The sequence below is a fragment of the Chlamydomonas reinhardtii genome, chromosome 11 (genome assembly GCF_000002595.2).
Source record: "Chlamydomonas reinhardtii strain CC-503 cw92 mt+ chromosome 11, whole genome shotgun sequence".
Classification (NCBI taxonomy): Eukaryota; Viridiplantae; Chlorophyta; class Chlorophyceae; order Chlamydomonadales; family Chlamydomonadaceae; genus Chlamydomonas; species Chlamydomonas reinhardtii.
Genome location: NC_057014.1, coordinates 3,096,708 through 3,111,298, shown reverse-complemented (window position 1 = coordinate 3,111,298; position 14,591 = coordinate 3,096,708). Strand labels below are relative to the sequence as shown.

The 14,591-nt window shown below is 61.6% G+C and overlaps 2 protein-coding genes across 2 annotated transcripts; both read right to left on the bottom strand.

Annotated features, from left to right (window-relative positions):
• Positions 1-202: 202 nt before the first annotated feature.
• CHLRE_11g479000v5 (uncharacterized protein) lies at positions 203-12,093 on the bottom strand. Its single transcript, XM_001697262.2, has 23 exons — positions 11,849-12,093; positions 11,578-11,649; positions 10,644-11,182; positions 10,391-10,450; positions 9,974-10,085; positions 9,629-9,720; positions 9,371-9,487; positions 9,164-9,218; positions 8,850-8,918; positions 8,520-8,591; positions 8,287-8,375; positions 7,902-8,054; positions 7,634-7,740; positions 7,427-7,495; positions 7,185-7,276; positions 6,948-7,043; positions 6,709-6,760; positions 6,441-6,505; positions 6,227-6,308; positions 5,980-6,041; positions 5,478-5,654; positions 5,166-5,225; positions 203-4,968 (listed from the first exon to the last, which is right to left on the bottom strand). Exons 1-23 carry the CDS (start codon positions 11,903-11,905, stop codon positions 3,034-3,036), a joined length of 4,284 nt encoding a protein of 1,427 aa, XP_001697314.2. The 5' UTR covers positions 11,906-12,093; the 3' UTR covers positions 203-3,033.
• Positions 12,094-12,284: 191 nt separating this feature from the next.
• On the bottom strand, positions 12,285-13,423 carry CHLRE_11g478982v5 (uncharacterized protein). The gene has a single exon (XM_043067688.1). The coding sequence runs from the start codon at positions 13,250-13,252 to the stop codon at positions 13,046-13,048; it is 207 nt and encodes a 68-aa protein (XP_042919693.1). The 5' UTR covers positions 13,253-13,423; the 3' UTR covers positions 12,285-13,045.
• Positions 13,424-14,591: the final 1,168 nt, after the last annotated feature.

Here is a 14,591-nt window from a genome sequence, read left to right as displayed (position 1 = left end):
GGCTTCGTTTAGTTGACGAAACAGGCTGCCGCCGCTTCGTTCACCCCCAAAATTTTTCCTTCTTACCATATGCCACGCAGGTTTCGGCCGTGGAGTAGCCGCTGGAACCCCCTGTCCTTGGCCAAAAGTGGCCGAAATCCCAAAAATGTCTTCGTCTGTTTGCCGAAAGACCCCCCAAGATCCCGTGCGTTTTGGCCGAAATTCCAAGTCAAGATCAACAAAATTTCGTCCGCCAGAGGCCTTTCTGGGCAAATTTCGTTCCGAACGAAGGAAGATACGAGCGCTGGAAAGGCCCCTTACTCGTGGTGCTGGCGTCGCAACGGCTTAATGGCACATACCTACTACCACGATTACACCAGGCATTGTGCGCTCCGCCCAAGCCACCCCTGGCCCTGATCTACCCTTGGGCTGGCACCAGGCTCTCCCCTGGCTCGCACAGGCTGTGCCGTGCAGCCCATGCTCAACCCCACGCCCCCGCCACCTTCACAAGTTCAGATATACGTAAATACAGTCAAACCTCACCGGAAATGCCGCACCCGTACACGGGGAATACAGTCTTGCAAATTTTATGCTTACCCCCTGCTGCTGTCTGTAGGTGGCACTTCCTTCTGCAGAAGATTAGATGATACCGTCACACCGCATTCCCTATGGCTGCCTCCACATACCCTGCCATGCCTCCACACCTTACGTCGCCAACTGATGTGATGACTAAAGCTCTCTGGTTGCTCCATCTCACGAAGTCGCGTGCGCATGCGTGCCTTTTAGGAAAGACATCCGAGGAACGCTCCAAAATTGCAATGTCCCTTGAACGGCCAAGCCGCAATGTGGAGCCGAGTGGTGATGCATGCACAAACCCGTTTTGAAGGGCTTCCGGTATTGCGCCACTGCATCCTGGACATGCAACCTCCGCCCAAAATAAATGCGTGTGCGCGCTCTCCGGTATGCGGCCCACATGCGAAAGTCCATGACCGCGCCTCCAAACACGAGAATGGCGTTGGATGGCAATCGCCCATGTGCCCTCAAACGGTGTGTCGGCCGCGCCCGGATGCATCTTCCTCGCAATCCGCACGCAACATCTGCGCGGTAGTAACGCATCCGCCGCAGTGCCACCACCGTGAGTGCACGGCAGTTAGAATGATAGCCGCGCGCCCGGGGAGGGACCTGAATCAAGCAGGCGATACAACATCTTCGCAGTGTGCAACCATACTACAAACTAAGCGGTGACCTTCGATCCCAAGCCAATGCACACGTGCTTCGCAGCGCCTGTGAGATATCTTACTGCCCCGCCTCCGTCACATGATACCACAAGGAGGCCAGAAAAGTGGGCTGCGCCCACGCCATGTCACCCTCTGAGGCCGCACGCGCCTACCTCGGCTCCCGGACATAGCCGGGGTCGGCTTGTACAGGCATTGCCCGCCATGTGTCCAGCCACGTCCCGCCGTCAAGCATCAGCAAAGCAGGCAAATCCCACACCACAACGTGCCATGCTATGCTCGCCAGCAAAGAGTGCTAACCAGACACCGGCCGCTCCTTGGCGGCGCCGCGCTCCCCTCCTCCAAGCGAAAGTCAACTGTCCGTGGACGCGCGAAGTCGCTTCTCGCGTCGGCCGATTCGGACCTGCCGCGTAGCCGCCTAATAGCAAATATCAATACGTAGTAGTAATAAGGAGAAAATCCCGAGAAGGGAGAATTGATCGGAATTTCCTGGGCGTCCACAAAAGCACAGGCTTGGGGCGACAGCCGGGCCGCGCAGCCACACACACGTGCCGACGGTCCGGCAGACACGCCACCACCTTGCGGCCACTAGGAGCCACTGCGCATCAGCTCAGCCCAAACCAGGAACTGCTTCATTCTGGCATGATGTGCGCCTTGTCCAGCAACTCAGCCACCCGTTCAGCGCCCGTCCTTTTGCACAGACCGTGCTCCAGCCACCGCAACCGAGCATCATAAATATCTTCGCATACCTGATACACAACAGCTTCATGAAATGTGGGCATGGTGGGGCTAGTGGGGGTGCGGCGGGGCCCGTGCGACCGCAATGATTGGCACCCACTGAGCCCACATAAACCAGCGTCCATGCAGCCATCGTCACACAACAGTATCCGTGACTCTGTTCTAGGTTATCAAGGCTTTTGTGGACTCCGGCAACTTTGTTTCTGTGCTTAAGACGAGGGCATGCGGCTCGGACAGTCTCGTTGCAGGTCTGAGATGACCACACATTCACCTGTAACACACACATCAGTATCCGCGGTCAGCTCGTCACGCTTGCTTGCGCTTAGCTCTTCTGCACAGCTGGTAATTCTGGCACGAGCATGCTCCACGCGTGCTCTCTCCGCAAGAGTAACCGGCAGCGCACCCACATGCCATGGGCCTGCTATGCCCACACAAAACGTCCATCCCACTCGGAGACACCTGCCCTTGGGAGGCTGTGCATCAGTAAGGCATCGCGCACTCTGCCACCCAGCCTGCTGCTGTGAATCTCTAAAGCTGCCATGCCAGTGAGGATTATGCGCAGTCTCGCAAATTCAAGTGCACATGCCTGCAAACCCTCTGCATAAATTCCTCGTGCGACTGTGCTCGCCATGACCAGTGCTTGTGCGTGCATGCGTCAACGGGAAACGCCAACACTGCACTAACTGACGACTCTGGTAGCCACTCACACACCAGAACACTTCAACTGCAATCGTCACTTCCAACGTAGGCCGCCCATCAAGGTAATCATTCGTACGCCGCGACGATATGACCGCCTGTAATCCTGGCCCCAGTCATTATGAGTCAAAACATGTTGGCATGCATTTGTAAAGCGCAATGCATGCAGTCGAAGTTGCTACGATATGGCTGCTGAGGCCGTGTTGTGTTTAGGCCCCTCAACAGGTACGAGCACAATGCACACCCTCAGTCCAATGTAAGTTCTGCTTGTTGCTGTGAATGCATGCACGCAATCAAATCGGGCGTACACGCTTCCGCGCGCGCGCACCCCGGATGCTAGTGCTCTACTCTATCACGACAAAAACGAAGCCGCGCCTCACGCGCCTCACGTGCCCCTGTCCCGGTTTCGGGGGCTCTGCTGGAACAGGCGCAGGTCTACGCTGCCGCGTTTGGCCTTGCGGTCGCCGATGCCGCTTCCCAACATTGCCGCGATCAGGTTGCTGCCAATGGGCTTCTCCCGCTCCCGCTCGCGCTCCGAGGGCGCGGCGGCGAGCATGCTGTTAACCACATCGGAGCTCACCATGTGTGACATGGTACGCTGCGCGCGCCGGCCGCTGCTTATTAAGCCGCTGCCGCTGACGGCGCCGCCGCTTGCCCCTGTCATGGTAGTGCCGAGCATGGGGCTTCCAACCATGTGATTGGAGGCCGCCACGTCGAGGCTACCCATCGAAACCAGGCCATGCTGTCCGGCACTGACGGCACCAGTTCCGCCGTAGCCGCCGCCGTAGCCGTGGCCGTAACCGTAACCGTGGCCGGCAGCGGCGGCGCCGGCAAAGGCCATGCCGGACTGGAACACCTGCGGGCTGCCGACAGGCAGCACGCCCGCGGCGGCGCCAGCCGCCGCGGCGGCGGCACCCTCCAGCGCGGCTGCGGGGATGTGCAGGCCATGCCCGGTGGTACCTGCGCTGCTGTAGGCGCCGCTAGGTGCGCCGTACACCTGCGAGGTCTCGGTGATGACAAGGCGCGAGTGCGGGCGGCTGCTGTAGCTGGGCCGCCCGCCACTGGGCAGCCCGGTGCTTGGCGGCGCGGCGTGGGAGCCGACCAGCGGCGAGGAGCCCGCCGGTGACGGCATGCTCAAACGCAACATCACGCCGGTAGGTGGCGAGGCGACAGCGCCGGCAGCGCCGATGCCATAAGCGCTGCTGCCGCCAAAGGCTGCGGCAGCCGCGGCACCGGTGGCGGAGGCCGCCGCCGCTGCCGCGGCGGACTCGGTGCCTATGGGCGGGTCATCGCTGTCGACTCGAAAGGCGGCGGCGTGGGATGGCATGTAAAACACGCCGCCGTTCGCGCCAGCGCCGCAGCCGCTGACGACGATACCGCTGCTGCTGCCGGCGGCACCGATGCCGACTGGCGTAAGGCGGTCGCTGACGCGGCCGCGGCCGCCGCCTCCGTTTCGAGACAGGGTAGTCATGGGCCCCGCACCCATGCCGCCTGCCGCCGCTACGGACGCATCCACGCCACTGCCGTTGCTGCCGCCCGCCACCGCTAAGCTCATGAGCACCCGGCCCGACTTGGTACTGCTGCTGTAGCCGACACCGCACCGGCGGTTCACGGCCGCATCAACCGACGCAGGGCCCTCCGACCGACTGCCGCCGCCGCTGGCGAGTCCGTGGCTCTCAGTGGTGTTGTTGCTTGACGCCAGCGGCAGCATCACCCCGCTTCCTACAGCCACCATGCCGCCGGCTGCGCCGCCACTGACGACAGGGCCCGCGCCGCCAGCCGTGTTGAAGGCCGTGCCATGGTTCAGGCCGCGACCGCCGCTGCCGCCACCACCGCCAGCAGCCATGGGGGTTGCGTCAGAGGCGGCGGCGGTGCCGTCGAGTGACGCTGCGGCCTGATGCGGCACGCCGCTGTTCGTGGCGCTGACATGCTCCATAGGGACACTGGGCATTGCGTACACAGGTGCCGCGACAGCTGCACCCATGCCAGGACGCATGCCGGCGCCTCCGGCGCCGCCAGCGGCCATCAACGACGGCGGCAGCGAGACCTCGCCAAAGGTCAAACGGTCGCCTTCACCGCTGCCGTACACCCCAGCGGCGCCGCCACGTCCCCCTGCCTCGCCCTCAGCTGCCTGCAGCTGCTGCCGCCCCTGGCTGCTACTGCCGTCAGCCACCGCTGAGCCTGCTACTGCCGCGCCCATCTCGGTGGTGCGTAAGTCTGCTGCTGCTACTGCCGGTGCCAGCCAATAGGTCCACATGGTTCCCTTGCCCTTGATGGTGACGGGGCCGCGCGGCTCCAACCCGAATCCCTCGCAGCTCTCCTGTGTGACAATGTGACAGATGGTCGGATAAAGGGAAGGGCATTAGGTTTCAAGGCTGCGGTGTTAAGGTTTGAAGGCTGCTGCGGAGTGAAGAATGGCCGATTCTGGCATCATGCCGCAACTGCAGGCCACGCGAGACACGTTCAGGGTCGCGCAGCACGGCACTCCCGGACTTGGCTGCCACGCAACGCACGCACCTGCAGCAGTTTGGCTGTAGTGCCGCTGACGTGGATGTGCATGGGCTTGGAGTTGCTTTCCTGTAGGCAGCAGCGTGCGGGGGCGTTGGGGCGAAGGTGCGGGGATCCCAGCGTGGCCACCGGCTGCAGGAGCTCTCGCCTTAACCCCACCGCGCTTGCAGACACGCCACACATACACACACAGGCTAGGAGCTCATGGACGCACGCACGGGTCACAGACTCCCCGACGACTCCACCAGGCCAATCGCGCAACCCAACCCCAAATTTACCAGGCACAGCCCCGCCAAGTCTGTCTCTCTCTCTCTGTCTCACCATGCGGCTGGCGGTGTTGACGGTGTCGCCGCACAGGCAGAAGTGCGGCATCTTGAACCCCACCACTGCGCCCACAACGGGGCCGCTGTGCAGCCCGATGCGGATCTGCACGCGCTGCCCGTCCTGGGACACCAACACCTTGGTCCGCTCAACCATGGCTTGGGCCAGCCTCGCCACCTGCGAGCATTTGGTGGTGGTGGAATTGCAGAAAGTCAGGAACAGTGCCGTAATGATGCAACCATTTTAGGGAAAACATGTTTTCGGGAAGGGGCCTCAAGCCTGTCTCAAGAAGGGTTTGGGACAGGCGCCAACGCAAGTTAGGACCCTACTCCAAAGTGCGGCACGCGGCGCGGCTGGACGACCCCCGCACGCCCCCCTCCTAGGTCTATCAGTATCGGTCATAATCAAGGCCATAAATAATGAACCGAGGTTCAGCACAGGTGCGCCCTGTGTGCCCCGCCTCTTGGAGAGAGTTGCGTATCCCCGCGCGGCCCCAGCTTACCCGCACGGCTGCTGTGACTGGGTCCTCGCCCTGAGTGCCACACACCGCCATAAAGGCATCGCCTGCGTGTGCGTGGGGGATGGGGTTCCAGACACGACTCGTCGGGCGATGGACGTGGCGGGACTACCGCATGTGAAACGCAACCAGTAGGCGCGCGTCGCAAGTTCACAGGGTGCAGGGCGGCCCACCCATGGTGTCACCACGCTCCGCCTTGTCAATGAGTCAGCAGCAGTGTTGCCCCGCTCACCAATGGTCTCGACCTTGTAGCAGTCAAACTCGTCCACCAACACGTCGAAGGCGCTGTACATCTCATTCAGAAGCCGCACCACCTGTTTCGCCGTTGGGGTTAAACCTTCAGTTCGAGCCAACAGCAGTTCCCTGATGTAGCTGCGACGGGAGCGTGCATCGACGCTTTCGCGGGCGGCACAGTCGCGCATTCCGGCAGACACACGCTCACGCACCTTGATTGGCTCCAACTGGGATGCCAATGTTGTGTACGACACAATGTCACTGAACAACACCGTAACTGCAACGCAGCTCCAAAGTGTGCGGTTACCAGGAGGCGGAGGTCAGTTACGGGTTCTGGCGGTTGGGTGGCATGTATGGCGGCGCTCGGTGCTGCTGTTCCTGGCACAGCGCCAGTCATCAGTTCACAGCAGCAGTCACTGCACAGGGCCGGGCCGGTCGGTGCCCATGCTTCCTCGCGCGCAGCACGGCAGCTCGGCTTACCGCTCTCAAACGCCTCGGCATAATCCTCTCCGCGACGAAGCGCCGCAATTACCTGTTCGTAAGAGAGACTACCAAGTGAGGCCCTCGAAAAGCCACGAACCCAAGGCCCTCAACCTGCACCCCGTGCACATTGAACCCGTCATCCCTCCCGAACTCTGCCCTCGTCCCTCCATGCCGCCCTGCGCACGTGCACCCACACCCATAGCCCGAAGCCCAGCACGCACGGCACGCGCGCGCACCTTCTTGGGCAGCATGGCCTGCAGAAGCCACATGTGCTCACGGCGGTTGATGAGAATGATGGCGAGTGTCACAGATATCCACAGCGAGGCAAAAACCTGGAAGAGGTAGGGTACACGGCGGTGGGTCAAGCGATAGCCGGCGGTAGAGGTTCCAGAGCGGACATTACAAGCGAAGTGCCTGCAACCGCTGTCCCGCAAGGCCCCAGCATGAAGCCTGCGCTCGCAACCCGCTCTCACCACCACCGCCACCACCAGCGGAAGCCATTCCGGAGTCCAGCCGCGTGAGTCGTACACCGCGAGGGACCAGTGGTTGTGCATGACGTCCACGTCTGTGGTCGCACGTGCAGGGCGCAAGCAAGACTCGGATGCACACACATGAGCCACGGCACATAGCAATTCGCATGACGAGTGAATTTCCATACCCCATGGGTCCCTGGGGCACATCGGGCCACAGGGCACATCACATCGCCAGGACTCACCAATCGATATGGGGTGGTCACGCGGGTCGCCGCAAGCCGCAATGGAGCGGTTGGCGAAGGTCACCGGGTCTGCAGGCGTTTTGAAGGGAGGTGGGTACACGTGGCCGCGGATACCTCTTAGGCAACATATCTGCATAACTGCACATAACGTGATGGTGCGCCGGGATGAACCGCCTGCTCGCCTCAACCAAAGGCCGTCCTCCTCACCGATGTATGTCATATTGAAGTGCAGGCTGTCTCGCTCGCAGAGGTCATACAGGCGCGTAATGTTGCGCACCAGGATTTCCCAGTCCACGGTCAGCTGGGCAAAGCCCCTGGACAATGAATCCAAAGAAGGTGTGCGACGCATCATTCAGCTGAACGTCAGGTAGCAGACGAGGCCGACCAGGGGAGTTTGCATCGAGTGGTGGGGCAGGTTTGCAGGCAGGGCAATGGGTGACTTCTGACGCCGTAGACGTGCACGCAATGTCCTCACCAGAAGCGACGACTTGGTGTGGTCTGGTCGCCGGGCAGCCAGCAGGGCGTGCAGTTGTAGGCAGACACGTTGTAGCCCCAGGTCTCGGTGGGGCCACCTCCGTCCACAAACACGGCGTGGCGCGTCACGAGGCCCATCATCCCCGCCCGCAGCCTGCAAGCACAGGGTGCGTGGATCCCGGCCGGGCATGAGCTTCCTTTGACCGTCCCACGACCTTCCCACGACTTCGCCCCTGCCAATCCGCTACACTGTCCATCTGCTCACCAACTGTCTGCGGGGCCCCGTGGTGGCATAAGCCGCGCTGGCCGCCAAGCGAGACCCGCCCACCCAACCGCCCCGCTCACGCTTCCCACCCTCCCCCAGCCATTCCCCAGCCAGTGCTCACCTGCTGGGCCCGGTCATGACCATATCCCTCTGCCCGCCCTGGCCATGCAGCGTCACCGTCTTCAGAGCGTCGCCCCGCCAGCTCTCGTTCTGTGTGGTGAGGAATGATCGGGCGGTTGGTTGCTGCAATCTCGGTATACACAAGCGCCCAGTCTGGACCGCGGAGACTGAACTTTTTCCAGTTCTTTTAGAGGAACATAAGCGCCACTCCGTCTCCCTTGCCTCCTTCCTCACCTTCAGGAGGTCTAAGCCATACACCGGCTTCCAGGCGGGCAAGTCGTCCGGAATGATGCTGCTCACCACGCCCTGTCCAGATGGGGCGATGGGGCGACATGGACGACCGCAACCGTGTGTTACGTCGTGCTACGTTGCGCTCGACCAGCGTAAATCGTACTACTCTGATCAAGAAAGGCCTGGGATGCGTAAAATGGTCCGGGGCGCGATGCTGCCCGCGGCAACGGCTCTTGAAGCAAACCGGGATACCGATGCCATGCAATTGCCGCTTGCGACACACGCGGCGGGCTCGACGTGACCCCACGCCCCGCCCATAGATGGGCCACCCACCTGCGGCGCCAGTATTATAGTGATGATGGCGCTGTTTTGCAACCCGTCCCCGATGAGCCCGGGCGCCACCTGCGCACCACCAAATGAAGCACACACCAGTGGGCAACTGGACATCCATACACCTGAACGTGCCGCGTGCATGCCCCTATAAGCATGCGGACACAACGCACTTCTTGGCTTGTGATGGGCTGCATCTTGGCTCGTCACGCCTTTTAGGGTACAGAAAACACCCCGCCACCACCACCACCACCGCCACCTCGTCACTACCCGGCCCAACACCAGACCCGATTGGTGCCCTGATGCCCAACGCTCACCTTGTAGAATGTCTCGTTGATGTCTGGCCACTCGGGATTCAACTGAATCAACGTCCTGCGCCGTCGAAAAGGGCGGCAGGCAGAAGCATGAGGGTGTGCAGGAGAATCAAGGCATACGTACGCGTCCTGTCCCAAGATTAAGACACGCCAGCACTAGTACCAGCAATTAGTAATACGGTACTATATTGCGTATAGCTGACTCCTCACTTCACGGTGCTCGCTGGCGCCACATTGGCAGTGATGTGGCTCGCAAGTTTCTTTCCGTAATCCACCGCGGCATTGCGCGCGTACAGAATGCGGCTGTCACGAATGGCGTACGCGACACTGTAGTAGAGCAACGCAGGCGCATACATCGTTAGGGTGTGACTGACAGCAGTAACGATACGGGGGGAAGGTGTGGCAGTTGCCAGTCACTCCGCAACACACGTCCACACGAGTGCAGCCGGGACACACCCACAAACGCACCTGAACACGCCCCACAGCCCGAACGCCAGCAGCAGCACCAGCAGCAGCAGCGGAATGGCCACCGTCCAGGGGTCCTTGCACGCCACACGCGACTGCAGCCGGGGCACGTGCGGTGTGCAGTGCCAGTGTGCGTGAAGCCAGTCAGGTACGATCATTTACTTGAACCCCATGTTTCTATCATACAGATCCCACAGCACCAAACACGCTTTAATTTACTCGGGGCGTTTTGGCGCATGCGGCAGGTCAGGCAGCGCATGCAGCTGCGGCACCGTGGCAGCTGGTCGCTCATGCAGAGATGCAACCCGTGTCACCTAAGCAGCACCACCGCCCTTGCCAATGCCTCACCGTCACTACCATGGTCGTCTTCAGCCGCCGCCACGCCTGATGCCGCCACTGGCCCAGGCTAAACGCAGCGCCCACAACCTTCGACCCTGGCACAGACTCCTCCATGCGCCGTCTGTGTGGGATGGGAGGAACAGGGACAAGAAACACACGTGAGCGCCAACGACCTACCCTGGGCAGTTTGGTCATTACCAGCCGCTTGCACCTGTCCCTATCCATGCTAGCCCACCTGCACCACCATTCCCCCGCGCGAGCTTCCCGTCCAATCCCTCCCCCACCTGCTGTCCTACCTGATTTCTGCCCGCATTCCCTTGTCCAACTCCCTTCCGTATGCACCCTCTTGCACCCTCCCGACGACCCGTCACCGCCGACCATCCCTTCAACAACCACGCCAATTATTCCAACCCAACCACCACTCACTTGCGTTGTATCTCCTCGCCCGTCCGCTGCACGGCGCTCCACAGTGTCACCGTGTCCACCCTGAGCAGCGTATGGGAGTTTTAGGCACAGCAAATAACCGAAGCCGCAGTCACGGCCGTACGGCACCCGAACCACTGCAGCCGCAGTGCCACAATATCCCACTCTCAACTGCTATTTGATGTATGCCGAGTTCCCTGGTCTATGTCGCGCCCCACCAGTTTGTCCTACCCCGCCGCGCCATATCCTCTCTCACCAGTTGCTACCGCTGCCGTTGGGGCTGCCGTGGTGGTCCGGCGCGTCGAACGGCAAGGGGCCAAGCTCATCCTCGCCAGTTGTTGCGGCGGAGCGCTGCTTGGATCCAGACCTCCGTGTTAGCCCAGATTTGAGCACCATCGCCGCAGCTTCCGTGCCGGCGCCACTGCTGCTGATTTGCCCCGTACCGCTGCCGCTTTCTCCGCAGGCGACCTCCCCGCCGCCGCTGGCGCCCAGCCACGGGGTGGGTGGTGGTTGCGCCTCCTGGCCCTCCGCAACGCCCGAGGCGTCACTGACATCTAACGGGTTAGGCGCCGCAGTAGCCTGCCGCGTTGGCGCCCCGCTGGCGGCAGCTGACGGCAACTGCGCGCCTGCGCCTGGCCGCTCGTGCTCAAGGGGGTATCTAGAGCGCGCTTCGCCAGGGGCTGCAGCAGCCGGGGTCCGGAACGGCGTGTCCCGGGTATCGTACTGCAAAACCCCGTTCGCCTGCGCCCTTTGCACCAGCTGCGTTGACGCTGGCTGCATCAGCATCATCGACGTCTGCGTGGATTGTGGATTGCCGGGGTGAACGGGGCGAGAAACAACGCAGGGCAGCCGGGACGCGCGGCGAACACGTGCCGCAGGCTAATAAGGGGCAAGCTTACGGTGACGCCAGGCGGGCGCAGCAGTACCGCGGTTGAGGGCCGACACAACCTAGGCACCCTATTATGCTACGAAACTCGTGCCATGTTGCCAGTTCGGAGAAAGGCCTAGTGACGGGATATACGGTCGGTTGATGGCGAGACGAGTCGAACATCTACAGGTGGGTCAAGCTCAAGCAGACCCAGCGCCTGGCAAGAGGATTTGCTATCAGCCTGCGCTAATGCCTGACCTAACCCCCACAACGCGGCGGCATGGTGAAATCAGGATGTGACGCGCTGAAACCTGAAACTCACTGCGCCGTCTGCCTGGCCCTCATCCTGACAAAGCTCGGCACTCTGGCGCTCACACCGCTCCGCAACCGCATCCTGTCAAGGGGTGGAGACGGGGGTTCTTGAAACGCGGCTACGGCAGCCAAGCCACGGCCTGAGCAAATATGTATTCTTGTAACAGCCATATTCAGGTAATTTGTCCAGCTAATCATGGCCCGGGCGCCCTCTGTCGGAACCCTCTGAGTCCGTCCGAACCAGCTCCCTTGAAGCGCCTTGCGCCTTCTAAAATTCACACCTCCATATCATATCGCTGCCGCAGCTCCTCCCCTCCTTGCGGCGAGCGCCCTGTCATTGGTGAGGCCCAGCGCGCGACTACCTTCGCAGCAGGTTATTGAGGTCCTTCATGATAATTCATACTGCTAACTGCCGCTGGGGGCGACGGGGTCTGAGTCTCTGCTGAGTGCGCGGCGTTTCGAGGAACTGTGAACAAGGGAACGAGCTGCAAATACTCGAGGACGTGTCAGGTGCAGCGAACATATAGCAAGGCCGTGTATTAATGATAAAGCAAGAGTGCCCGGATGAGTGAACCCGCGCTGAAGCGGCAACACAGCCCATCATCGATTGTCGTGTTCTGGTTCGCCCATGGCAGGTCATGGCCGCGCTCTGCCCCGCTGCCCGCATACCCGTGTCCACCTTTGTCTGGGGCACCGCTTCCTGTCAGAAAGGTACATATGGTTGCGATATTACAAAGAAGGGACAATCCGACCAAGCAAGGGTGCCCAGCACCCAAGTCAAGAGGGACCATCTCCGGCCCGAAAGGAAACCACCCTCCCCCCAGTTGGCTACCGACCTTCCACAACCGTGCAACAGGTCTTCGCGTAAAGCGTGTCTCGGCAACTGCACATATGATTGCGATCTTACAAAGAAGGGACAGTCCGACCAAGCAAGGGTGCCCCGCACCCAGGTCAAGAGGGACCATCTCCGGCCCGAAGGGAAACCACCCTCCCCCAGTTGGCTACCGACACATATGAAGCCCGGTGCAGCTCTTCCCTTGACCCCCAGCCTGACCCCTGGGCCCCGGCGGTTTCACAACCCATTCACACCCAATGCATCGGCTGCACCCTACGGGACCTCGCCAACCTGCCTTGAACCCTGTCCCATCACACACCCAATGCATAGCTCCCCCGCGTGTACCGTCGGTTACGAGGTAACATGTGCTTTCGCAACTTGCGCTACTGACTGTCTACTCTCGTGCCGCCTGCAAGCCCACTCCGCCTTCCGCTCTGGTATAAGTACGCATTAGTTCCGCAACACTCGTCAATAAAATGCATGATGGCGCGGGCCTCCGGTTTCCAAGGCACGCAAAGATCGTGCACACCACCTTAAAACGAAGTGCTTGCGAGTGAATGCGAATGCAAGACGCCGTCGCGAGCTCCAGGCTAGCAATAAACATCACGAAAGAAGTTAGTGTCAGCGGCAATGCGGTTACTTGTTACCTTCGAGACGAGACACCGGTGCGCGCTCCACGCTGCTCCGCATTCGGCACGCCAAACGGAGTCCGAGTGTCGTGGAGACTGCTGCCGCTTGCAGGGGCGGACGCGTTCCAGCTCGCAACTAGGCTGCTGCCATTCGCCGCGACAACGCGAAACCCACAAAATGCACCCACCTGGAACGGAGCCAGGCATCCGCGGGCGCCCATGGAGCATATGCGTGGGCAAGCGGAAAGAAACGGGAGAAGAAAGAAGCGGCGTGGCGGATGTCAGTAGCCGATGCCGGGCAAAGCTGCCGAGCAAGTGAAGCAGGGTGGCTGCCTAGCTGGGGCCGGGCTGATTAGAGGGCTGAACGGCGGCTGCACCGGGCGAGCTGTACTGGTAGTATGTACTGGCGCCGGCCAAGCGTGGTAAGTATGGGCGCCGCTGCATGGATCCCGCCCCCATGTGCCGCGGCGAGGCTGGCGACGATGCAGTGGCGTACAGCTGACAGCTGAGACGGACGGGCGCGGACCGCTGTGCGGTTCCCCACACCCGTCCAGGGACCGGCCCACGCACGGTGCAGCGGGGCCGGCCGGGTGGGGGAACCGTGCTGACAGCTGAGTGGGCGGCGGGCGGAGGGCTGGCCGAGCTCGGTGCGTGTCCACGGCATGTACCCGAAACCGCTGAAAAGCCAAACCAAGAAACAAATTCTCCAGAACCAAATAACCAAGGTGTAAGACGACGACGACCCGTCCGCGCAGTGCTGCAATCGCGTGCATGCGGCCGCGTGAATGCTCAGGCTGCACCCGCAAGCGGGAGGCTCGCCAGTTCCAAACGCTCGAGGGCGGAACCTCGAGTACCTCCTTGTAACACCACAAACACACCACCGTAACGCCCGCATGTCGGGACTACGCGACCTGCCCCTTAACCTACCCCGCTTCGCCTATGGATGCGGATTACAATTGAAGGGACAGCCCGACAAGGGGGAACGCCGTACCCACGCCGCGAAGGGCCATCTGCGACCCAGAGAAACAACACCCGCCCCCCGGTTGGCTGCCGACCTTCATAGTGTAACGCACATGAGTCGAAGCCAAGCCGAAGCCCGCCAAAGCCCCACCGCCACGTAACACCCCTCATCTCGTTTAGGTCTTTTGGCGGCAGCACCGACGCACAACAAGGCGCGACAGGCCAGAGGTCTGCCGACATCCCCATCAAACGCAAGCACCACACATTTTCTCGTCGGCGTCACAGACGCGCAATGTCTTGGCCCGGAGGCCCATGTCCGAAAACGTCTGTGCCGAAGCACCACAAAGGGAAACCGAGCCGGAAACTGACCAAACCACCAGTACACCACAACACCTCGCTACGGGCACACCGCCCTCCACCCGCCCCACCAGCGAACTAGACCGACCCACCAAACAGGCACGCGCGCACCCGGAGGCGAACAGGAGCACCAGCCGCCCGGGCGCCCGGGCAACAGCCGCCCGGGCACTCACAACCCGACACCCGGGACTACCCGACCAGCGTGACCTGCTGCCTAACGGTCCCTGAAACGCCATGCTACGA